Source organism: Lycium ferocissimum, chromosome 5, assembly GCF_029784015.1.
Source record: "Lycium ferocissimum isolate CSIRO_LF1 chromosome 5, AGI_CSIRO_Lferr_CH_V1, whole genome shotgun sequence".
NCBI classification, from domain to species: Eukaryota; Viridiplantae; Streptophyta; class Magnoliopsida; order Solanales; family Solanaceae; genus Lycium; species Lycium ferocissimum.
Genome location: NC_081346.1, coordinates 1,748,662 through 1,772,592, shown reverse-complemented (window position 1 = coordinate 1,772,592; position 23,931 = coordinate 1,748,662). Strand labels below are relative to the sequence as shown.

Genomic DNA, 23,931 nt, shown 5'->3' with positions numbered 1-23,931 from the left:
GGTTTTGACACAGAGGGGGCACCAATGACCACTGCCTTAATATAAATATGTCACTTATTATGTGAAAGTTTGGCGTGCAACTCTTTGAAAACTTAATAATTATGCTAAGTTATTGGTAAAGTAGTAGTATAAAGTATAAACTTCAAAATTGGAAGAAACGAAAATAGGTTTAGAACGGAAACAAGACAAACTCAAGAAAAAAATAGGTTTAGAACGGAAACAAGACAAACTCAACAAAAAATAGAAATAAAGGTGCTGCAAGCGAGACTCGAACCTAGCTATCATATAAGGACCTAAGGGGCACAACAACCAAATGCACCAAAGCAATGGATATCTCTCAATTGTCCTCTTATATATATATATATTCTTTAAGGTATATACACCATATATGTACAGGTATTCCCGAGGTTAGGGGGGACACGTGACCCCCCTCCTAATAGGGTGGGTCCGCCCCTGTAGCTTATGATAACTTTAACACTATTTCATTGTTTATACTTGTAAAAATTGCTAGATATTTTGTTTTCTATGAGTTTCTTTAATTTATTAAACTTTAATATACTTTCTACATTTTTTGTGTATTATGCCATTTTATTATAAAATTAAAGATCCACAAAGCTTATGGCACATATCTGGAGACTTACACCTCACCTTGTATTAAATAAACAAAAAAAAGTCCTGTCTCACGCTTTGGCCTTTTAAAATATTGGCAACTCTGCCAAATATGTAAGCTTAGAGCAAAATTTAGTTTGTGACACTAAAATCGGATATTTGTGCACTTCTAAAGTCATTGATTGGCGCTTTTAGCCACAAAAAATCACAAAAAATCCTCTCTTTTTTTTTTTTTTTTTGTTTTTTTGTTTTTTTTTGTTTTTTGTTTTTTGTTTTTTGTTTTGCGTTTGTACAGATTAGTGACAAGAATGAGAAAGTGGAACACAATTAAGTGAAAATCTCTAATGGGGTCCCAGTAAAAGCTGAGTCATCTAAACATAAGCAAAAATTCATATTATTTGGAGAAGGAATAAATAAATCAGCAATTAGCTTTCCAAAGACATATTTTTAATGTAAGACTAACAAGCTGCAAGGAAGAATGCTTGAAAAATAATAGAAGTAGTTGCAAAATGTTATTAGTATCAAATTTGACGAAACTGTCAAAATCTGATTATTTTAAAAAGTATTTTTCTGTTGGAAGTTCTTTTCGAAAAAGTAACTTTGGAGGATATCGGTCTTTTCGCCTGTATTGTGAATTTTTATTATTCAAATATAGCCAAATTGAATATAGTATAAAAGTAACTACGAATTGAATACATTGAATTGGTCCCGTAGATGCAACTTTAATTTTTGCTTGAATATTATATGTCCAAACATTGTAATAATATTCAGTTAATTCTCTCTCTCTCTATATATATGTACATAGTCATAGTCTCATAGATTGGCCCTTCGAGTCACCTTCAATGGTCTCTTTTATTGCGTTTGTACAGATTATGACAGGAATATGAAAGTGGAACACAATTAAGTGTAAAGCTAAGTCATCTAAACATAGCAAAACTTCATACAAATTGGAAAAGGACAGATATGTCAGCTTCAAATATTGTCCCTCCACGCGTGTGTTGCAATTTTTTTTTCCTTTTCTAGTAGTCTTTTGTTTGTATTCTTAGCTTCTAAAGTATTGATGTTGTTGCATGATCTTTTCTACTGTTCTCTCCTTTTAATCCAAACAGGCATTCCTCTCTTCATTCTTACTGTGGGAAAGTTGATAATTGAATCCTCCTCAGCCACCCACCTGCACGTATATATACGTAATTTTTAACATGCAGAGAGAAAAAAAAAAAAAAGATTAATTCAGCTGCTTTCATATAATTACTCACTCCTCTCTACATTTTAGTATATGACATTCTTTTCTTTTTATTCTGTTTAAATTGTTCCGGAGTAATAACATTTTTGGTCCCTCAATTATTGATAAATTCTACTTTGTTCTTGTGATATATGACTCAGTTTATTTAACCTTCAATTAGTTAAAGTATGCGTTTTTTGTCTGTTTATATGGGAATATATTATATTCAGACTATTTTTAAAACTATGTTAGCCTTAAATATGGAGTAACAATACTAACTTAAACGTAAGATATGAGTAACTAAACCATGAAACGACTAATAATTTGAGTAATTTGTGAATATTGACGAGCAAAAAGATTAAAAACGCACGTTTTCATCAATATTGAAGGTTAGATGTATTTAATCAAATAAAACAAATACTAAAATTAGAATTAGAAATTATAAATAAATGAGGGACTAAAATCGTTATTAATTTTTTTAATTTTACCTTTAATAACATACTTTACAACCACAAATATCATAAACATGTTCTAACCTGATTTGAGTAGTGAAGTGGTGGAGGAAGATAGAAGCTTCCAGCCTAGCAAGGTCAAGTCCTGGGCACAGCCTTTGTCCACCTCCAAAGGGGGTGAAGTTACAATTATTCGTGTCTTTGTTCTGTGTATCATCATCATATATATTTGGAAACGGTATTAAAAATAGTATAAGTTACAAATATTAATAAAATTAAAGTATTTCAAAAATATTGTTTGTGCTTACTTGCCAGCGCCAGGGATTAAACTGATAAGGGAAGTCATAGAGATTATCATCAAGATGAACTGATCTAAAATATGTCAAAGTACACCATCCTTTTGGAATCAAATATCCTTTAATCTCCACATCTTTCACTGCTTTCCTCATTACCCCTATTATTATGTTTCCCATCCTTAATGTCTCTGATATCACCTATAGCAACAGCAGTTATTAATTTGTCATCAATTTCTTTATCTAATATGTTTATTGAATGAACTTAATTAAGAGCACTGAGAAGAAATATTATCAAATGACTTACGTTCTGTGTAAATGGTAATGATAAATAGTCGCTCCATACTAGTGTTTCTCCTTGCTTCTCTTTCAGCTTCTTTAATTTCAGGTTCTCCTCCTATAAATAAAGTACCATCATGGTAATAATTAATTACACACAGTAATAGAGAAATTGAATGGATAAATAACTATTTACAAGTGGAAAGAACAGTATAAAGTATGTGTCATTCTCATTAATCATTATTAGGTTCTCATTAATCATTATTAGTACTTAGTACTTTAGTACTAGTAAAAATTGAAGTGTTAAAAAGCCAAAGGTGTTAATAAGTAAGCTTTTTGGTCGTGAAGCATATGGAACATTGATTGCATCTATAGATAATATCAGCGATCTAAATTAATTAGAATTCGTGTTGTATAAAGCCTATTAAAAAATGTTTCCTAAGTTTAAATCCGAAACATTTGATTACGGGCAAAGGAATTTTCTATTCATCCACCACAATCCTTGATGATATATTCATGCTTACTGAATATATATTCTTACCCTCACTTTATCACATAATCGTGAATTCGACGCGTTATGAAGCGAATTGAGTTAAATAACAAGTCATAGCCCAATCCGTCCAATTGTTACTAGTACATTATTTTTTAATTTCTTTGTTTATTTTCTTATAATTTGTTTACGTACCTTATTAATCTATGCATAACAAATCAAATAAAAAAGTATTTTTTAAAAAATATTTTGACAAATTTCTCATGGGTCAATTTAGGCAACATATCAGCTAACTTTTAAATAGGTTGAATTAAGCGGGTCTAAATAGGCTGAGTTAATAAATAAAACGGTTAATTGAACTTGGACAAATTAAATTGTTCATATTTTCATGAGCTAATTTTATGACACCTAATATTGATGTAAACATTGAATACAAATAGTATTTTCTAGTGACACATACCGTCAATTGTTGGAGAGCAGCAGGAGAATCTGAAAGGTATTTTACAGCAAGAGTTATAAGGACAGGAACTGAATCTTCACCAGGTATCATCAAGTCAATCATGTTGTCCGATATTAGTTCATCTGTTAGTTCTTCGCTTGTATCATTTAGCAAAACATCAGCCACATCTTCATTTTCTGTTGACACATTATTCTTGTCCCTCTTTTCTTGGATAATATTTTGAATCAATTTCACCATTCTCTTTTTTGCCTGAAACAAAATTAGAAACTCAAGACCTCTCTTTTGTAGTATGACAAAAATTAAAATTTTGTTAGTTGGTAGTCTCTTTCTTTTTGATTACTTTCCTAGTGTATGTATAAAATCGAATCCGTACTTCTTTGAAGAATCCTTCATAAGTGGTTGTGAATGATTAGTTTTTTCAATCTTTTCGACTATAATTTTGTAGAAGCAAGTCAGAAAGATTTAAAAAGAGAATATCGGATTTAATTTGTTTCGATAGGATTCTTCATTTTATTATATGATTCTTTCTTTTTAGTTTGTTAAAAATGACATAAAATGGATTCGGAGCGATAAGATTGCATACCACATGGTCTCCACTTCATTAGAATGTTAGTGTCATCTAAATCAGCCGTCCACCTTGAATAATTCTAATGGAGGAGTGGTATATTTGAGTCACTTAGATAAAGACAGGGTTATTTTTATAGGAATATATAATTCTTTTCTGATAGTAAAACCAAGGGACAAATTTAGCCATTTTTTCAAGTATACAAAAGAAATTAGCACAAAGAATTAACAACTTGCCTGTAAAGAGCGGTAAAGTCTACTTCCAGGGACATTTATAGGCAAAGACATAAGACCAGCAATGAATTCTTGAAATTGGATCTTTAAAAGCTCCAATTTGTCACCTGGATCTATCCCAATCAATGCTTTAACTAGCACTTGGAAAGCGATCTGAACCTCGTGTAAAGAGAGTTAAAATGAGAAAAGAAAAAGGAAATTAGCGAAGTTGAAATTAAACACGTTTACTAATATGAAAAATAGTTAATAAATTTCACAAACATAATTATAACAAATGACTCCACTTTTACTAACAACAAATTATATTCATGAAAGTTTAGCATAGACCCACGATTAAGGTCATAATCATTAACTTTCACTGTAGGAAAAGCTTTGTACAACGAATTAGCTGGAGTATAATCATCTTTCTAGAGCACTTGAAATAATGTTTTAAGATTACTTTAAATAAGTGTTTGTTTTAAAATTAATCAATAGTTATTTCAAATTCAAACTGTTGAAATAGAGAGTTTGAAGTTTGAAAACAGGTATGAAGAGCTTTCCAAATCTCCACTCATAAAATCTCAAACGTTTTTTCCAAGTGAAATTCATGTTCCAACACAACCTTCCAATACGTTTTTTCATGAACTTCAACTTCAAAAATAAAATCAACCAAATCATGTTCAAACACTTATAACGTGTGAAACTTTCATACGGCAAATAACATAACTATATGTAATTATTCATAGAAAATAAAATTAATAACCTGAAAAATAAAGAGAGGTTACTTGCTAATAGAAGCGTAAAATTACTTTTAAGTGGTCAGCATTTATATAAGGTAATTTGCAAACAAAATATAGAATCTTGATTGAAAAAAATAGTCAAGTAAATCACACTACAAGAAAATTGCTAATTTTCAACGATAATTATACCGACGAACCAAATTCCGTTGGAAATTAGCGATTTTCCGGTAGCATGGGGAAGCAGGTAGCTAGATAACTAAGAAAGCGAAACTAACATTTTTAGCTTGGTGTTGGATGTAGACTGGGCAATTTTCTTGCCAGTTAGCCATAGATTGTTGTACATATTTCTGCATGTCATGTGTAATTCGAGCTTTAACATGAGGTGATTTGAAAAAAGCTCCAATTAGGCCATGGATTCTTCTTTGCAAACTTCCATTGATGAGCAATATGGAGGATTTTCCCAAGAGTTCAGTTAGTGATTTTGGATAAAAAGGCACAAAAGTCTTTGCATCACTTTGTAGAATACCTCGACTAACTTCTGCATCAGTTGAAATTATGGTTGGACTTCCAAATATATGTGACTTGAACACTTTGCCATATCTTCAAAAAATACAATAAATAACACTAATTAGTAATTTAATTAGCAGATTACGACTCATTTATAGAGACAAGATTGAAAGATGATAGTGACCATTATATATAATCTAAAAATGTGTATGGTATGAAGGAAGTCATTTTCTACAGAAAATGTTTTTAATTCAGTGTTTGATTGGTGAGTGACTCTTTTTTCTTTCTAAAAGATGTATGTTAAAGATAATATTAGCAAGTCAGAGAGAAGTGTTTTCATTGTACTAAGGATCTATAATATGGTCTGAATGATAGTAAGAACAAACAATATGACGTTAAAAGTTAAGATAGTTACAATTTATAAAACACAACCACAAAGTGAACATGCATTTGGCGAACCATTCTTATGCCTTTTACTAAAGAATATTGTGTGTATACTTGCTGCAATTAGTGGCATACGCCTGTTTTTGGAGGGGTACTCTCGTCGTTGAGTTCCCCCTATACAAAAAAAAAAAAAAAAAAAAGAGTTATAAAAGATAAAATTCCTCAATCATAAACGAGAGAGAAATGATTTTCTCATGAAAAATATTTTTCTGAAAAACGATTAATTAACTTACATGTGGCGACGCTTGTCCATAAAGGATTCCGGGGAATGAGAGTAGGCACAAGAAATGAACTCTAGAGTTTCTCCAATAAAAGGCCATCCAAGATTACCCAGAGGAAGTGAAATCATGTTTCTTCTGTAACATGAGCTTGATGATGATGATCTTTTCATTCTACGGCTGATTATGAATTTCCTATGAAAAATGATGATGATAGCCAATACTATTAAGAAGATCATTACCAAACTCCAAAGGGTACTATCCATATTCTTGGATTTTTTTCTCTTTTTGATTTCTGCTCTTTACTGACAAAAGTACAGAATGTTTGTTAGATCTTTTAAGTTTGAGACAAATGGTTTTGTAGATGTTCTGTGTGTGTATGTTTGTGAGTTGTGTTTGCACGTAATTGCACACGCTTTTGTTATTTTTGTTTTTGGTGTAGGGTTATTGATGAGAGGGAAAAGCAGAAAGAGGGTATTTTAGAATCTTACAATATTCTAGCAATAATTGGAAGTGGGTTCTTGAGTCAACAAACTTTAGTCGGATGAGTCATGATTCATCTGACACATATAAATGGCCTAAATTAAACCATATTCTTCCATATTAATTAACGTTGGGTAATTACTGTACTAATTACCTGCAGCTTGTCTGTCTGTCTGCTAGCTAACTAATTACTACTCCATTTCCTTTTATCTATTTCTTTCCTATTTTGTGATTTTACCTTGTAGACCAATCAAGTAGGAGTATAAACCGAACCTCGATAAAGAGCTCCTTAATATGGCCGAAAGTGGCCTTTGGCGCTACTTTTACAAAGAGGGATAAAATTCAAAAAATCATTTTCCATTCCTAAGAAATAGCCATTGTCATGAAGTTTCAAATTTTACAGATGAAGCTTCATAGCATTGTTATGAAGTTTTACCTACGGAATTTAAAATTCCACAACAATAACTATTTTTCAATTACAGGACTGAAGAGTGACAAGTGAACGCTATTTCTACTCCTGCACACATATTCATTCGTGGATACTCATCATGTACGGTTGTATGCAAAGATCTGATATAAGTACGTCGAGTGATACAAGTACGTCAAGTTCTTTTCTTTTCTTTTTTGGTTAATTTTGGAGTATTTTACAAGATCAGCTCGAATTACATATACATAATGTCACACTTGTTCGACAGAAGTACATTAAGACAAACAAAAGGATTCACGGAAACATGTGAAAGAGATACTCAAGGGATTGGCCAACAACCATTGATAATAGGCTGGGCAACTACTATTTTTGTTGGCTCTTATCATGAGCAGAATTAGGAATGCAAGGAATTTATCTGAATTCTCATCGCTGAAAAATCACACTATATATAAGATTTATATATATATATATATATATATATTGAATTATCTTAACTTTTTCATGTATTTACTTTTCTATATTTTAAATCTTCGCTGCTGGCTCACATATAGGCCATAGCCATTTTCAAGATTTCTCCCAAAGTAATGAGGAGGTTCAATCTCTAGCTGGTAAATCACTAGCATCTATCTTGATTATGTGGAGACATCTTTAATTTGGACTCTAGTGACCCACCAAGGTGCATTGATCATTAAAAGAGTCTAGGCATATGATTGCATTGGAAAGAAAGTAGACTAGAATAGATCCTACATTACCACAATTATACACTATTTAAAATGTTAAAAGAAGCGGCCAGTAATCTGCTAGCCGTTTGTGTGTGGATTATGGGTCAAAAAATACAGTTACATGGCCTCGAAGGAAACTTTATATATCCCAGAAGGCCAACCCGGTAGCCGAGTCAGTTTGCACACATTTCGATTAATATTATCGAGTACTTGTTATCTCTCATCAATATAAATATCGGGTAACTTTCCACCAAAATTTAGGCTAAGATAAAAAAAAAATTGTCTAGTATTTTTTTCACCGCTAAAATTTGAACTTGAAATCTCATAGTTCTCCATTGACCACGACCATATCCTTCGGTGCAACTAGTTCCTTTTTCTTTAAACAAACAACTTATAAAATACTCAAAGAAGGAATGAATGGAAGAAAAAGAATATCTTATTAAATGGTCCAAAACACGTAAAGCTAAATCAAATTCTTGGTAGGTACAAAGAGAAGTTTGTTAAGGTATGTACTCTATATATTATACAAGTATAATTAGTTATCAAATAATAATATAAGCCCCTACGCTCATGATGGTATGCGAGGCACAATTGTGCTTGCATGTGAGTTTATTTTTCTAAGTACAAACAGCCAACACTTTAACTATAATCAATTATATTCATACCCCACGAGCCATGGCCAAACTTCTCTTCTAATCTCATTCTCCTTTCTTGATTTATGCGTTTCTGATGAGTAATTACTAATTAAGGTGCAACACTAGCTAGCTAATCTTCTTTTCTTTTAGTTTTTATCTATTGTGATAGTCATACTCCTCTATATGTTATACATATGCGATTTTGAACATATCGATCCCCTTGACTGTTATCAAGCAAGTGCTAGATTCCTTTGAACTCTGTATGACCCACATCAACTTTGGCTCTGCTTATTTAAGTTCCATGCCCCAACATTAATTCCTTCTTTCCGTGATTGTTCAAATGGCCTAACTAATTTTTTTGTTAATAATCGTTAATCATTAGCGTAAGCGTGTGCTTCATTCTGTTGTCATCATTCCATTAAGTTCTTTAGATACATCTCTTTTTTATTGTTAATATATAAACCAAATCTTAGCTTGAAAATCGCTGGAGAATATTTCTTCCATACTAGGTGTATCTCGTCGATCCACCATTACTATAATTGCATCTTTTTTCTTAATTAATTAATAAAACTGTTGAATGAACTAAAGTTGATGCATTATGCCGCTAGTTGACGGCAATTACTGATTCGATACAAACATCGTGGGAGCTCAGTTTCCGTCACTAATCTGTTGTTACATTCGAGTAGACACATAAATTTAGCGCCACTATTTGACGACACATTTCAATTTCCATCACTAGTTCGTAGTTACATTACATATTAATTTTTTTAATTGCTTCTTTTTAAACAAAATTATAAATTCCACAGGTAATTCATCGTTACATAACAATTGAAGATAATCTATCGCTAAAATCCATCATTGTTTCCTGTTTTTTACTGCTCTCATTGGTCATTGACTCATTGCTGAAAAGAGCAAGAAGTTTCATATCCTAGTTTCCCTATGGATATGCGGACCCTCTCACTCGTGGCTCAAGAGATTTTAGTCGGAATATTTTAACGAACTCAAGGATCATTTTTGGAAACTGAGATCCTCTTTTGCAATTGTTGAGATTTTGGCCCCTGGCTCGCATTTGCTTGAAAGTGCAAGGCTAGTATAGTAGACTTCTGAGTCAGTGCACACTTCATTAGTGTCCATATTATAAATGCACGTAGAGATCACTTCTCGGTAAATACTTATTTGCACCAGCTATTTACATCAAATCAAACAATTTAACTTAGGCGGTTAAAAATAAAGTAGGAACAGTATGTCCTAAGCAACATGCTTTCTTGTGCATAATCCAATCCAAAACCTGAAGTGCTCTACGTTCTTGCTCAACCTTTTTTTTTGAAACTAGTAACTTTTCGCTCTTCCCCGATTTAGTCAATCCATCAATGTGAGTTGACATTCTAATAGTCTTAACAACAATTATTGATAATATTACTGTTACGCCTCAATTCCAAACTAGTTGGGAAGCATCAATCTTCATATTTGTGTAAGATAGAATAAAGTCCATACCAACAAGCAGATGTCTTCTAGCCAGTAAAATTACATAGTTAAAGCGTTCAAATGTATTTACAAATTTCTTGTCAAAACCAAAGATTTGGAGATAGAACTAGGCATCACTTCATTATCCAAGCAAATTCATTACTTCAGCATTTGTTTATAATTAGGAAAAAAGAAAAAGATGAAAATCCGACCTGAAGATAAAGCTTTCATCCAAGCCTATGAGCACTGGAGTTCGTCGACAGTTAGAAATTACAAAACTGGGATGGACTTGGCTCGGATGAAGTGCTTGAGGATGGCTTTCTCCTCATCAATGCGCCTTTTCTCCTCGGGATCCTTTGGCTTAACTCTCCTCTTTTCCTCCAACATCCATTTAAATAGTTCACGTTGTTGATTCTCTGGTATTGGTTCACGTACAATCACAGGTTGCAGAGGAGGTGGAGTAGTGACTTCCATTTCTTTTTCAATAACTGCGCTAGCAGCTGCTGTTGAAACAGAGGCCGCAGGAACATCAAGCATTTCTCCTTCCTCAGTTCCCACATCTTTCTTCTTTGTCCTCATGAAAAGGTAAGCTACACAAAAAAAAAAAAAAAAAAAAAACAGATGAACTACCACAAACGGAAAAGCAAGTAAACAGAAGTCTAATTCTAAAAAAGAGAACAGGAAAGACCGGCAGCATGATAGCTGTCCAGGTATCATAAGGTTGTGAGGATGGCAAGCGTAGGGTCCGGGGAAGAAGCATGCTACTCTACAAGATAACAGGGTAACATGGAAATGAGAGACAGAAAAGAAGCAATGAATGTTAACTTGAACAAATATTTCTTTCTGTAATCTTTCCTTTTCTTTTGAAGAACTAGTTGAGAAAGTAACGCAGCAATATCAATTAGACTTTCTGTCTCTTCTTTCTGGTAACCACTAACCATTAGAGCACAAGAAGATAACTTGATATGGCCAAATTAGTGAAATTTTCATCACAAACGCATACATAAGTCTATCCTGGAACTTAATATCAGAAACATCTCGTCCTAACATCACATGTTTATATTAAGGGAATATAGTGCACACAAAGGAGTTCCACTTGTATACATTTCTAGGAGAAGCACTAACCCCATCACTAGGAGATTACAATTACGCAAAAAGATAGAGCAGCACAAGGACTACTAGCCAAGTAGTAAGATCTTAGTTCACAGTATATCCAGTTTCTTACAACTCCATATTCAAATATAATCACAAGTAAAGTGCACCATCAAACAAAATATTTACAAACTGTGCTTACTTCTTTTTCAAGTTCAACATGGCTTTGATTGCAGAAACTTCCAAGTGAAAGTTCTGGACCTTTTCACGTTATGGTAGGTCAAATCTAAAAGGGAATCACTGTTTAAAGCAGGATGTAGATAAAATTAGATTTACTAACTAGTTCACTAACAGTTGCAACATGGAAGTCAGAAATGGGAATAGTGTGACTATGGTTCCTTTTACAAGGATATGTCTCTTATAGAATTTCCATCACTGCTAATAATTATTTTTGATAAATTCTTGTCACAATTCCAGACAATCTGTAAATTTCTGATGATCATTACCCCCACTTTGACCAAAATAATTTGCACCAGATTTGGACCAAGCAACTTACATTCAACCATCATGAATCAGATGGATTAAACTGTCACTTTCTTCACCAGCTGCATTAAACCATTCAAGACATTCATGTTTGGATTCGAGGTCTTCAAAGCCCTCGAGCTCGCAAAGTTATAATAGCACTATAAAAGAGTAGAAATCATCCACAGGTATCTACGCCTTAATTATGGCAACAAATATGGTGCATGAACTGTTTGGTAAGTTTTCTATATTCAGTGGGGGAAGAATGCAAGGAAGAGGGAGTATATTCCGGAGAAAACACAAAAAACAAAAGCTTTCATAGGAAAACTGCCATGTCGTCTTCACTGATATAGGCAGCTGTATTGCTGGTTATTTATATCAGTCGGTTCAGATTTAAACTTCTTTGGATTAGGCCTCCAATGAATCACATTGCCAAAAATCAAGAACAACCAATATAGTGGCTTGACAAACAACGCACTTAAGCAGCAGAACTTAATGTATTGTTTGTGCCGCGTGGTCTCAGCACTCTGTGATTATAAAGCTGAGTATATTACACCAATCGAAAAACACTAAAAAGGGCAATGAGGAAAAGTTTGTTTTTTAGCGTACAATGAGACCCAAAATGAAGAGAAAGCAAACCAATTTAGAGAAACAATGAAGCAGGAAGGGCTAAAAGAAAGACAAGAAAACAACTAGTGACTTTGAAGATGACATAGTTTTCTCCCATTTGTAAATCATTTTCTTCTAAAACTGGACATCCGCTGTTAGAGTAGACATAGTTACTCTAGGCCTATTTCAGCATAACCCTGTATCATCTCTACATTAATTTACCTAGTCAAAGCTTCTCGCCTTCCTACCTAAGTAGCCAGGATAAGCAAGCATCTAGAATGACTTCTCAATGAAAAGAAAGCTGCAGCAAAATGCTCGCCTCTTATGCATTATGTATATGACTACATGAGATGTAAGCTATACTCTAACTACAAGAACAACAACAAAACAGTAGAAAAGTCATGGCAAAGTACTATAAAAAGCATGATAAAGCTGTCTGAAAAAATGGAGCCGTAGGCCCGTAACTACTATAAAATAATATGATAATCGAAGTACATGATACTTAGAGTACAAGCTATACTCTAACTCAAATACAAAAAACAAAACAGCTAAACACTGAGTAATATGACCACTAACACAATAAATAAACTCAAAACAGTACTAAATAAAAGTTGCATGATTGAACCCGAAAGGGTGGATAAGTTGGTTGAGCATGGGGCTTTCACAATGGAGGTCTCAGGTTCGAAACCCCCCGCCTACGACGGCAGGGGATTTGCCTTCTGGGTCGAGCTCGTCGCACGGGGCTTGCCTAGTGCGGGTTACCTCTCCTGTGTGGTTTGCGAGCAATTGCACATGAGTTGGGTTTACCCTATGTGCATCCGAAGGGTAGGGCTGCGGGTTCCCATGTCATCACAAAAAAAAAAAAAAAAAAAAAAAAGTTGCATGATTGCAAATTTTTCCCGAAGTTCTTCACCCTTTCCCCTGATTACATTTTCATTTTAATCTCAGCATAACATTAATAAAGCAGATCCACAAAATTGCAACCAGAAATGCCCTAGTCTAAAGTCAAATGAAGGAATATTGGTCAACAATGGCAAAACAGGAAGAGTAAAAAAAAACGAACCTCCAATAGAGAAATTGACAGCCAAAAGCATAGGCCATAGATACTTATAACGGCGAATAAAAGATTCCTTAGGTGGCTGAGGTGGTGGTGGAGTTGATGACGTCATCGATGACGTCGGCGGCGGCGGCGTTGGAGAAGATGCATGTTGTTGCTGATTTTGCTTTAACTGCGCTGTAAATCCGAATTTAATTAGATATTAATAATTGAAATGTTTGTTCTTATGGAAAATAATTTGGTGATTACCTTTTTTAGGTTTATTGACGTATAATTTTGGAGATACTGCCATTACGCTTCGTTCTACAGCTTGCTTCCTTTTTATCTTTCTTCTTTATTCTGCTGAAAAATCACACTGTTGCAGTTTTCAGTCGCCGGCAATCGCATAAAACGACGACGTCGTAGCCCCGTTTTTCTCCCATTAAAAATCTTTTTCCTCAAGAAAAATTAATGCAGGGAATTTGCTCTTCTAATCCTTGAACTATAGGCAAATTCTGAGTTTTGTCCTTATGACATTTAGTTAAGCATATTTAACTTTTAATTAATTAAAACGTGCAAATTTGACCCTCTCCTTCTGAATCTTCACAAATTTATTAAGGAGATAATAACACTTTGGGTCACTTAGTTATTAAAAATTTTAAATTTTGGTCTTTCTAATATATAACCAAACACATTGGACCGTTAATTTATTAAAATGTGATTTTTTGGTTAAAATGTATACTTATTAAGTTGGTTTGACCATCTTATAAGTTCAGTCAAACACTCTTTTAATGTGGTCTTGCTTTAATTTGTAATTAATGCCATTGGTGATTGAATTACTGCTTTGAAATCAATGAGATATAATTAAGCTACAACAACAATTATTACTATGCTTCAATTCTAAAGAAAATTGGGTTGACTATATGAATCACAGCAAATTATATTTATATATTTAAACTCATCTCAAATTAATATTATATAAAATAAAATAGTAATTACTTCAAATAAAAGACTTACAGAAAGCATGCGACACAATGACTCTATGTATGCATTTTTATTTCATCGTGTCATACATTTTGTTAAGTCTATATGGGTTCAAAAAACTTGCGGGTCTCAAAGACAACTTTCTTTCATCTGATTTTAGGTCTACTTCGTTTAATTTTAGCATTTCACTCATTACAATTTCACATATTCGAATGGGTGCAGGTCAACATAGAACACAACCAAAACCATCCAAGCAATCTTCTTATGTTTTATCTTCAGTGTGTGCTAGTTGCACCTTGTAGCAAATGTAGTCATTTTTAATTTTGTATATATGATCGTACATCCATCTTAACAACCATATACACACTACCCTCGTCTTATGGATTGTTAAACTTTAGTGATTCAATATATACTTTCATCTAGCCCTTCACATCTACCATTTAAATTTTATCCTAAATCAAATTAGTTGTTCAATGATATCACTTAAACATTTACTTTAGCGATATCGCTTAAATAACATTTACTTTAGCACTATCGCTTAAACAACACGTATAACATCAATAATTCAAAAATCATTAACTCTTCAACGTTGATACTCCGGACACAACAATGAAAAGTAAACCATACCGACCAATACTTTCGATTTTTCGCTATATCTATTTTCCCTTTCCTAAATGCAATTGGAAAATAAAATAAAAAAAGAACAAACAGCAATTGCAACAAGTAACAGGGGCAGTTCAGTTCGTACAATTAACCCCCACCAAGCACACTGTTTCTAAGAACGGGGCAAAATACCGTGAATACAATTATCTGTTCCGGCTAGTAGTAATTCAATGGCGATTCTTCTTCCATTGTTCACCATATCTTGTTCAGTTGACACAACCCAAAGACTTTCCTACACTCCTCACCGTACACCTCCCAAAAAACCCGATTCTCTATCCTCCATTTCCTTATCTCCTTCTACCACCCGTTCCAATATTTCCGTTTCGGACCTTCTTAGACGTGAAATTCCCAAGTCTAACCAAGGTACTAAACTACTAATTACTTTATGTAAATAATTTGATTTGTATTTATACATATTGATGATAGCGTGTTTGGATTTTGTACCTTCGGCCAAACTTAATTACCGACAGTAGCCTAAAATATACAAAACCTATACACTTATATGTATACTAGTTTCTGGACACGTGTGTACCAAGCAAGTAGTACATACGATATGAGTTATATTAAAAATGCAGTGTGATGAGTAACAGAAAAATTAAATAAATGAAAACATACAAGCTAAAATTGATGAACTATTATCCAATTTGAATGACTTCTTTGTTGAGCAATAAAATGATTATATATTGTCCGAACCAACAAAATTGAATAACTAAATTTAGTTAGGTTGGTAAAATGTATAATGAGTTACATTTTGATGTTATTAGGTGCAAACATGTAATACATTATACATTCATTTGTTACCTAATATACTTTCTTATAGACGATGTCTTGGTGTATGTTCCATCTCGATGTTTCGGTTGCTCTATATCATGACCATAACTTTTGTTGTGGAAGTTGGCAATATGTACGACTATACTACTTAATAATTTTTGATAAGTAAGTAATTACAAAAGTGTAGAAATGTTACAAATTTTGTGATGCAATAATCCTAGTAACCTGTTAAAGGGATTATACCACTAAATTAAGTCTTAATTACCGGTAGTAGTCCAATTATACAAAACCAATACACTTATATGTATATATTTAAATGTAAATATACAAAACCTATACATTTGCTGGCTATTTTTTAAACTAGATCACCCAAAGGTATTGGGCTGTAACTTTTCCTTTTGTTTATCTTATATTTCGTCATGGAAATAGTGAAACCGGATGGTACATATATGGGGTACGACGTATGGCTACCAAGTGCACCTAAAGTTGAGAAGCCTCGGTCGGTGTTTAATGCTGCTTCGCTAGCTTATATTGGAGATTGCATCTTTGAGGTATTGAGTTTTATTATTGAAGTGACTATATTCCTCTTTTTTTGTGTGTGGGGAAAAAAAAAAATAGTACTTATTTTGGGAAGTTTATTGAATAGTATTGAAGTGATGCTCAATTGCTCATCAATGAGAAATATGTTGCATTGATATAGAGGATAGGATGAAGGGTCATACTGATAGGTGAGAGGTCCAGTAGCTACATGGATCACTCATGATAGAAGTTCTAAAATGTTTTACCTGATGAGAAACAGCCTCAAAAATGGAAAACTTAGGTGGATTAGTAGCATCTAAATCCGGAGTAAGCTAACTCCCTCTCCATACGAACTCTATACAAACAAAACAATTGTGCCTCAATCCCAAGCAAGTTGGGTGGGCTATATGAATCCTTGCTGACAATGTCGCTCCATTTGACCAATAATTTGCAGTACTATTAAATACTTTTTTTCCCTTTTTGAATCATACAGTTGGAGGGGTGAACGTAGGGATTATACAACTCCAAAGAACAGGAAAGGCTAGATATAATAAAACTTCAACTATTGCTGCAATATCTGAGCCTGATAACTTGATACAAGAGGAGCTACTACTTTTAGAAACCTAGCAAGCTTCTAAACTCTACCAGCATTTTAGGGTAGATTTTCTGCATTTTCCGTGACATCCATAAAGACAAGTTCTGGCCTTATGTAGGAAGTAGACGTGCATGTGAAATACCGTGTTTCCTTTTCTCTTCCTAGTGCATTTCGACATCTTTAAGGGCAATTTTGCCTCTATGTAGGATGTAGATAAGCACGTGAAAATTGGTATTTACATTTCTGTTCCTAGAGATTCACTTGCATCAGTGGTGGCTACAACTCCATTACATTTTACTGAAAATGGTACATGATTAGTTTCTATTGGGAACACATGATTTTTTTTAAAGACTTCTAGTAGTTATGTGTAAAAGTTACGATGTCAAAATTGAAGAGTCAATCGGGATGCAACTTAGAAAATATTAATCTAATCTTGTTGCACCTTTCAACTGCGCAGCTATATGCAAGAAGACATTTTTTGTTCCCACCATTGAGCATCGAAGAGTACAATGATCGAGTCATGGCGGTAGTACGTTGCGAGGCACAAGTATGGTTATCTCACAAGTCTTAAGGCCTTACGAAGATTCATTCTATTGATATATGCTTGCCATGATTTTCTCATATGATGTCTCCTCAAGGAATAAATCTGTTGTAAGAGTACTTGTATGATGTCTTCCGTAAGAGACAAATATGTTTTATGAACATCTTGATAATCCTTTTGTGTCCTCTTTATTGATTTACAAGGGTATCAAGAGTCTTGGGGTTTTGGCTCCCTGTCCCCCACCAAAAACACCCGATATTAGAGATGATTGTACCGTGTAGTTATGGAAGTCTTCCGGGAGTAATTACATGCTTTGAGATGTTAAAAAAGAAAAGAGATGCTAGGGATGATTTTGCTGCATAATATGTGAAATCTTTTGTATTTGCTTGCATGACAACTGGGTATACATGCTTTGAGATGTTAAGAATTCACTCTCTCAGCTGCACTTGTTTTATCTCAGTTGCCTAGGTTTCTATTGCGCGGATACTTCTTTCCTTTGTTCCTAGGATATGGGCCTTAGAGGTCTTGCTCTTGTGTGATGATACTTGGTTGAATATGTATGATACTCCTCTTTTTAATGTCAACTTCTTCATAAGGTGTAGTTGTTGAGTTTTTGTGCTCATTGCAGGATGCTATGTTGCAGAAACTTATGAGCGACAATGTTTTGTCAGAAGAGGAAAGGTAGATATATTGCATTTGAGCTGCTTTCTTTCCTTTTGATGTTCGTCTCTGATTTACATGTGAATATATCCTCATGTTAGGAATTAGTGGGAATCTCAAGTCTTCATGCTAACAGATTTATGATCTAGCAAATGGAGTCTAAGCTGGCCAGAACACCACCGTCATAAAAAATAATACTCCCTCCGTCCCATAATAAGTGTCACCTTAGCCAAAAACACGCATATTAAGAAACCAATAATGTAATGTAAAGTTTACTAAACTACCCCTATATAATAAAAATAAGTTATTTTTCCCTTTTGATTAGAGCATGCATGAAAAGTAAGCCTTTTAACATTGGGAATCCAACAATACCAAGTTTCTATGTGCTTTTTGTCTTGAATACATAAATTTGTCAGTTTTTGTCTAAGGGCAAAGTAGGAAAAAACTTGTCAATATATGCATTGATTTCCTAAGGTGACACTTATTATGGGACAAAAAAATTTGGCTAAGGTGACACTTATTGTGGGACGGAGGGAGTATATCAAATAGAGCAACTTTTCCCGCTTCAAACAAGCCCAAGTTACTTTTTCATATATTTAGTAGACATATATACAAATAACCTTGAAGTTAATGGTTTAATGCTTTAGATATTCCTATTTTCTTTGCCTTCACAAGGTAGGGGTAAGGTCTACATACACACGACCCTCCCCAGACCCCACATGTGGGATTACACCGGGATGTTGTTGTTGTTATATATTCCTATCTTCTTTATACTCAAGCCTTCATCTTGCAGTGACACTTACCCTTTTGAAATATGCTTCTTCTAGCAAATATTTGATGGCATAAAGATTCTTTAAAAAATGAGGTTGTGCCAAACATATGATAAACATGGGCTACATGAGTGATTTACTTGTTTATCATATGTTTGGCACAACCTAATTTTTAAAGAAGCTTTATGCCATACTTAGGCTGAGAAGTGCTGGTTCTTCTAATAAAATCCAACTCTTGGAGGAGGGTGATTATATTAATGTTGCACAGCCATAAATAAGTTGTTGTCTGACAATTTTGAACAAAGCAACCGAAAAAACTTATATTAGTAAACATTATACAAGATATAATAAATAAGTTGTTGTCTGACAATTTTGAACAAAGCAACCAAAAAAAACTTATATTGGTAAACATTAAACAAGATATATATAATATATTTGGCAAATTATAGCTTACTTCTATTCTCAGCTGAGTGCTGGCATTCCTTTTTTTTTTTTTTCTTTCTATTTCAACCTAACATGAGTGCTTTCTAATGTGATTCAACAACTGTGCTAAGGAAGGAGATGGAAACAAATTAACAGGGAACACAAAAGCATACAAGTGCCCTAATCCTTAATTTTGAATATAAATCTTCTCTACTCTAACTTCATCAAAAAAAAATATAAATCTCCTCTGCTCTTTCCAACATTTTCATGAACCCAAGGGTGTGGCCTAGTGGGCTATGAAGTGGGAGGAGATCCCTCAGGTCTCAAGTTCAAATCCAGCGGAGACAAAAACACTAAGTGATTTTTTTCCATCTGTGTAGGTCTTGGTGGACAAAGTTACTTGGTACCTGTTGTTGGTGGGAGGTAGCGGGTACCCCGTGGAATTAGTCGTGGTGCGCGCAAGCTCGCCCGAACACCACAGTTATTAAAAAAAATGCATGATGTCAATAGCCTCTTCCAACAACTACGCCTCTGTTCCAAACAAGTTGGGATCGGTTATATGAATCCTCACCAACCATGTTTCTCCATTTAAGCTCAACTCATGTCATCATCATATCAAATAAAAAAGCTAAAAATAAATTGATATATATTGAGACTTAATTGTTGATTTCAACAACAACAACATACCTAGGGATCTGGGGAGGGTAGAGGGAACGCAGAACGCAGAACGCAGACCTTACCCCTACCTTGAGGAGGTAAAGAGACTGTTTTGGAAAGACCCCGGCTCAAATGACACAAAAGGAAGTTAGAAAAATACAGTGCAGAATAAAAAAGGCATATCAAGTAAGACGTAACTGAGACCCGCAAGGGTGGCTCAGTTGGTTGAGCATGGGGCTTTCATAATGGAGGTCTCAGGTTCGAAACCCCTGCCTACCACAGCAGGGGATTTGCCTTCTAGGTCGAGCTCGTCGCACGGGGCTTGCCTAGTGTGGGTTACCTCTCCTGTGTGGTTTGCGAGCTATTGCACAGGAGCTGGGTTTACCCTGTACGCACCTGAAGGGTAGCGGCTGCGGGTTCCTAGGTCATCAAAAAAAAAAAAAAAGTAAGACATAACTGAAACTTAATTGTTGATTTCCTGGATGAATATTTTGGGAAATGGCTGTTTAGCTTCTAATTTGAGATATCTCTACCCTTTTAAATGTACTTTTAATAAAACCACATTAAACTACAAAATAAGTATTTCTTGTAAAGAAAAGAAAACCTCATGTTTACCATGTGATTTTGACCATGTGTATGTCTTTCCATGTTGAAGGGGTGTGCTTCGTTGGGGGAAAAACATTGGTTCAAGCAAAACGAAGACGAAAAAGCGTGCTGGTGTGGCTGTTTACAACAGAGCGTCTTCACTTGAAACGCTTGTCAGTTTCTTCAACCATCTGTTAAGAATAGTGAATTAACTTTTTAGTTGTGCTTCATCTGCCGACTACCATATGCTGTTTATTAATGCATGTCAATCAATTCGCTTTTTTCTTTTTTGGTAGTTTAGAAGCTAATGAAATGTTTTTAGGGGGTGCAATCTCTAGTGCACATATGATTTTCTTCACTTAAAAATTAAAATTTGTCTAGTTTTCTCTGTTGCAGGTTGGTTATCTCTACCTTACTAATGTGCAAAGGCTTGATGAAATCATGCTGAAGTTGGGCTTCTGCATAGGTGACTCTACGCTGCCAATTGCGGAGAGAATAGATGGTACGCTGTTTCTTTGGCTCTAAAATTTTAGTGCTGGCAATTAAGACCTATTTTCAATTGCCCACCTAGACCGCCCATATGTATGCAGGTTGATTGAGTTATATCTAAAAATGGCGCGGGTCAGTGAGTTTAGGTTTTGGGATTATGTTCTATTCTTTGTCACTTCAGCAGATAAACAATTAATCATCCTATCTTCCCATCAGACACCGAATCAACGATGACAGCCAGAGGGAGGGAGGGGGGGACACTGAGGACAATGGCTGAGGTACCAAAATTTTGTCTCTCCACTGCGAAAATAGGAAGATGAGAGTGAGAAAGAAGAGAAAATGGGGTAATTGAAGGAAGATTCCAAGCTAAAGAAGAGGAGGGGAGAGGCTGCCTGCCGGAGAAAGGGGAATTTGGTTACATATCTAGCTTGGCCTAAATGCTTAGATTAGAGATCTGCCAGGAAGAGTATGAGACTATGGGAGAAAGAGGGAGAGTGGGGGACACTAAGGACAATGACTGAGGTGCCAAAAATTTGTACTCCACTGACAAAAAGGGAATATCAGAGTGAGAAGTAGAAGAAAATGGGGTAATTCAAAGAAGATCCCAAGCTATACAAGGACAGGGTGCTCCTGTTGGAGAAAAGGGTGTTGGTCCCTGCTGTACTTGTGGCTTTTTGAAATATGTACTTAGGTTTGTTAGACATTTGGGAGGAACTGTTAAAAGGCACAAAAAAAAAAAAAAAGGGCTCATGAGCCGGGTATCCTTAGCTTGTTCTGCTATTCGAACTGGCTCAGGGTCGAGCTGATACGAGCCTGCCGGAGAGAAAATCAGGCAGACCCCAGTCGCTTGAACAGAAATTGTAGTTTACATTTGCCCTTGATGATGTTACACACCAGGGGTCTTGATTCTTAATTTTGAGTTGTTCCAAAGTTGCTGAAAGTGGCAGATTTTCACCTAAAACTGGGGCTTTTAGTAATTATGCAATTTCTATTTTTAGTCCAATGGAATGTAGATTTTTAAATTTGTTGAAAAATGGAAGAAGTTAGTCGCGATTTTGTCCACATCATCTGTTTTCGCTCCCACATAATTAGTCAAATATACTCCTTTGACATTTGTTTGCCAAAGAACTTAAAGCTATCTACAGAAGTTGTAAATACACTAACTTATAAGCTTTGTTCCCATGCAAGATGGTCCCCCCCCATGCGCACACACACTCTTTCTTTATATGACATTGAGGATGGGATGACTTATGAGGCATGCAATGACTCATATTCTCAATTAATTCTCAACTTACACGTAGCCCCGTTTCAAGGGGCATATGATATGTGTTTTTCCTTAAAGTAAGATTATCACAATTGAAAAACTAATATATGTGCCTACTTGTCGAAAAAAAACTATATTTATCTGTTCATGTGGAACGCTATAGTCCCTTACTATGTTCCTCTCTCTCTCTCTCTGGATGACTACGTGGATTCTGCCTTTTCATGTAATTTGCTGGTTGCTCGTTTCTTCTCTTTTTGTATCCACTGATGGTTACAACAGCTGAACTTTTGGAATCGGATAGATGGTGGAACTTTCTTTTGCCATTGGTGAGTGCAGGCTGTTGTGCTACCATTTTCTATGCCATAAAGGAAAGACATAAAAGTACATTTAAGCTTATAGGAATACTGGAACACATTAGTAATCCGTTATATGTGCAGGAAAACTGGTTCTCACCATTTCTCTTTCTGTAACGTCTGTGCTCCATGACAAGAACTGTTTAATGTTGCTTTTTCCCCACTTTAATGTGTGACTGCGGGATGTAATCTTTTTATTTTATTTTATACGTTTGACAAATACTGTGTGCAATAGGTACACCAAGGTGATGTCGCTAGAAGAGATGAAGTTCATGAAGCGGAATCTATTTGAAAGAGACAGATATGTCCAATAGCATGGTGAAACAAATGAGTTTCTCAAAAACAACATTGTTTCTGGAGACTTGAGGAAGGTTGTTACCACTTCATGTGCTTTCTCGTTCAAACTTCACAAGAGCTTGGATGTGGGTGACTTTTGTATGTCAACGCTTAGATAGAATATAGGGTGTCGTGTTGGTTGTTCTTACAGATAGAATATAGGGTGTTGTGTTGGTTGTTCTTAAAGATAGAATATAGGGTGTCGTGTTGGTTGTTCTTAAATGGAGAAACATTCATACAACAGAGATATGATGTGCTCTTTAATACATCTCAAAAATATAGGCAGCATCAGCTGAATGATTCAGGAATGTGCTTAGATTGCTCATTCATGGTTCTCTACATGAGGGTACGTGTACATGGACACGTTTGTAAGCAGATATGTTTTGTATCAGGTCCATTTGTCATCGAATACGTTTTAAAACACTATTAGATTTCTGGAGGAGGAATAAGTTGAGATTTTGTTAGTCTTTTACTATCTGCATTTTCTTCCCTGCTCCTTTTCTTATTTGCCCCTTTCTTGATAGACATTAAAAGATGTAGGAGATGTGAATCTGCATAAAAAAAAAAAAAATCATCTTTATTCTCATGGCTGGAAGGTATTTATATATTGTTTTTCCCATTGTTTTTTTTTGGTCATGTTCCTGACAGACCGGGAGAACGGCAGGAAAAAATGAGTCAGGATAATATAATACAAGTGTGATTTTTGCCAATCAATAAACAGAGAGAGTACTTTTACATTCCAAATACCAGTATAGGTTTTGTAAAGATTTGCCGTACATGATTCCGTTTCTCAGAAGAAAATTGTCCCTCTGCTGTCTGACATTATCAAAATATATAGCT

General features: G+C 34.7%; 3 protein-coding genes across 4 annotated transcripts; 1 reads left to right on the top strand and 2 right to left on the bottom strand.

Annotated features, from left to right (window-relative positions):
* Nucleotides 1-1,655: 1,655 nt before the first annotated feature.
* Nucleotides 1,656-6,905, bottom strand: LOC132058064 (cytochrome P450 90D2). The gene is made up of 8 exons (XM_059450630.1): nucleotides 6,507-6,905; nucleotides 5,598-5,922; nucleotides 4,607-4,756; nucleotides 3,806-4,054; nucleotides 2,884-2,973; nucleotides 2,592-2,777; nucleotides 2,368-2,489; nucleotides 1,656-1,780 (listed from the first exon to the last, which is right to left on the bottom strand). The coding sequence occupies exons 1-8, from the start codon at nucleotides 6,755-6,757 to the stop codon at nucleotides 1,690-1,692; spliced, it is 1,464 nt and encodes a 487-aa protein (XP_059306613.1). The 5' UTR covers nucleotides 6,758-6,905; the 3' UTR covers nucleotides 1,656-1,689.
* Nucleotides 6,906-10,242: 3,337 nt separating this feature from the next.
* LOC132055355 (uncharacterized) lies at nucleotides 10,243-13,966 on the bottom strand. Its single transcript, XM_059447128.1, has 3 exons — nucleotides 13,752-13,966; nucleotides 13,509-13,679; nucleotides 10,243-10,812 (listed from the first exon to the last, which is right to left on the bottom strand). Exons 1-3 carry the CDS (start codon nucleotides 13,792-13,794, stop codon nucleotides 10,493-10,495), a joined length of 534 nt encoding a protein of 177 aa, XP_059303111.1. The 5' UTR covers nucleotides 13,795-13,966; the 3' UTR covers nucleotides 10,243-10,492.
* Nucleotides 13,967-15,184: 1,218 nt separating this feature from the next.
* Nucleotides 15,185-23,242, top strand: LOC132055354 (uncharacterized). Of its 2 annotated transcripts, XM_059447126.1 has the most exons (8): nucleotides 15,185-15,491; nucleotides 16,329-16,450; nucleotides 17,471-17,560; nucleotides 18,183-18,235; nucleotides 20,720-20,822; nucleotides 21,046-21,151; nucleotides 22,682-22,728; nucleotides 22,991-23,242. In XM_059447126.1, the coding sequence occupies exons 1-8, from the start codon at nucleotides 15,299-15,301 to the stop codon at nucleotides 23,045-23,047; spliced, it is 771 nt and encodes a 256-aa protein (XP_059303109.1). In that variant the 5' UTR covers nucleotides 15,185-15,298; the 3' UTR covers nucleotides 23,048-23,242. The 2 variants fall into 2 exon arrangements, with proteins under 2 accessions (XP_059303109.1, XP_059303110.1); XM_059447127.1 differs by lacking the exon at nucleotides 22,682-22,728 and having other exon boundaries at nucleotides 15,187-15,491.
* Nucleotides 23,243-23,931: the final 689 nt, after the last annotated feature.

Excerpts from the sequence above, each read along its gene's own strand:
- LOC132058064 (XM_059450630.1), bottom strand. The coding sequence starts at position 6,757 with ATGGATAGTACCCTTTGGAGTTTGGTAATGATCTTCTTAATAGTATTG. Across the intron at positions 5,923-6,506 it reads ATGGACAAGCGTCGCCACAT|ATATGGCAAAGTGTTCAAGT; the intron begins GTAAGTTAATTA and ends TATTTTTTGAAG. Across the intron at positions 2,778-2,883 it reads CATTACCATTTACACAGAAC|GTGATATCAGAGACATTAAG; the intron begins GTAAGTCATTTG and ends CTGTTGCTATAG.
- LOC132055355 (XM_059447128.1), bottom strand. The coding sequence starts at position 13,794 with ATGGCAGTATCTCCAAAATTATACGTCAATAAACCTAAAAAAG. Across the intron at positions 13,680-13,751 it reads CGTCAATAAACCTAAAAAAG|CGCAGTTAAAGCAAAATCAG; the intron begins GTAATCACCAAA and ends TCGGATTTACAG. Across the intron at positions 10,813-13,508 it reads TGTCAATTTCTCTATTGGAG|CTTACCTTTTCATGAGGACA; the intron begins GTTCGTTTTTTT and ends TTTTTTGTGTAG.
- LOC132055354 (XM_059447126.1), top strand. The coding sequence starts at position 15,299 with ATGGCGATTCTTCTTCCATTGTTCACCATATCTTGTTCAGTTGACACA. Across the intron at positions 15,492-16,328 it reads AATTCCCAAGTCTAACCAAG|TGAAACCGGATGGTACATAT; the intron begins GTACTAAACTAC and ends TCATGGAAATAG. Across the intron at positions 22,729-22,990 it reads GGAACTTTCTTTTGCCATTG|GTACACCAAGGTGATGTCGC; the intron begins GTGAGTGCAGGC and ends TGTGTGCAATAG.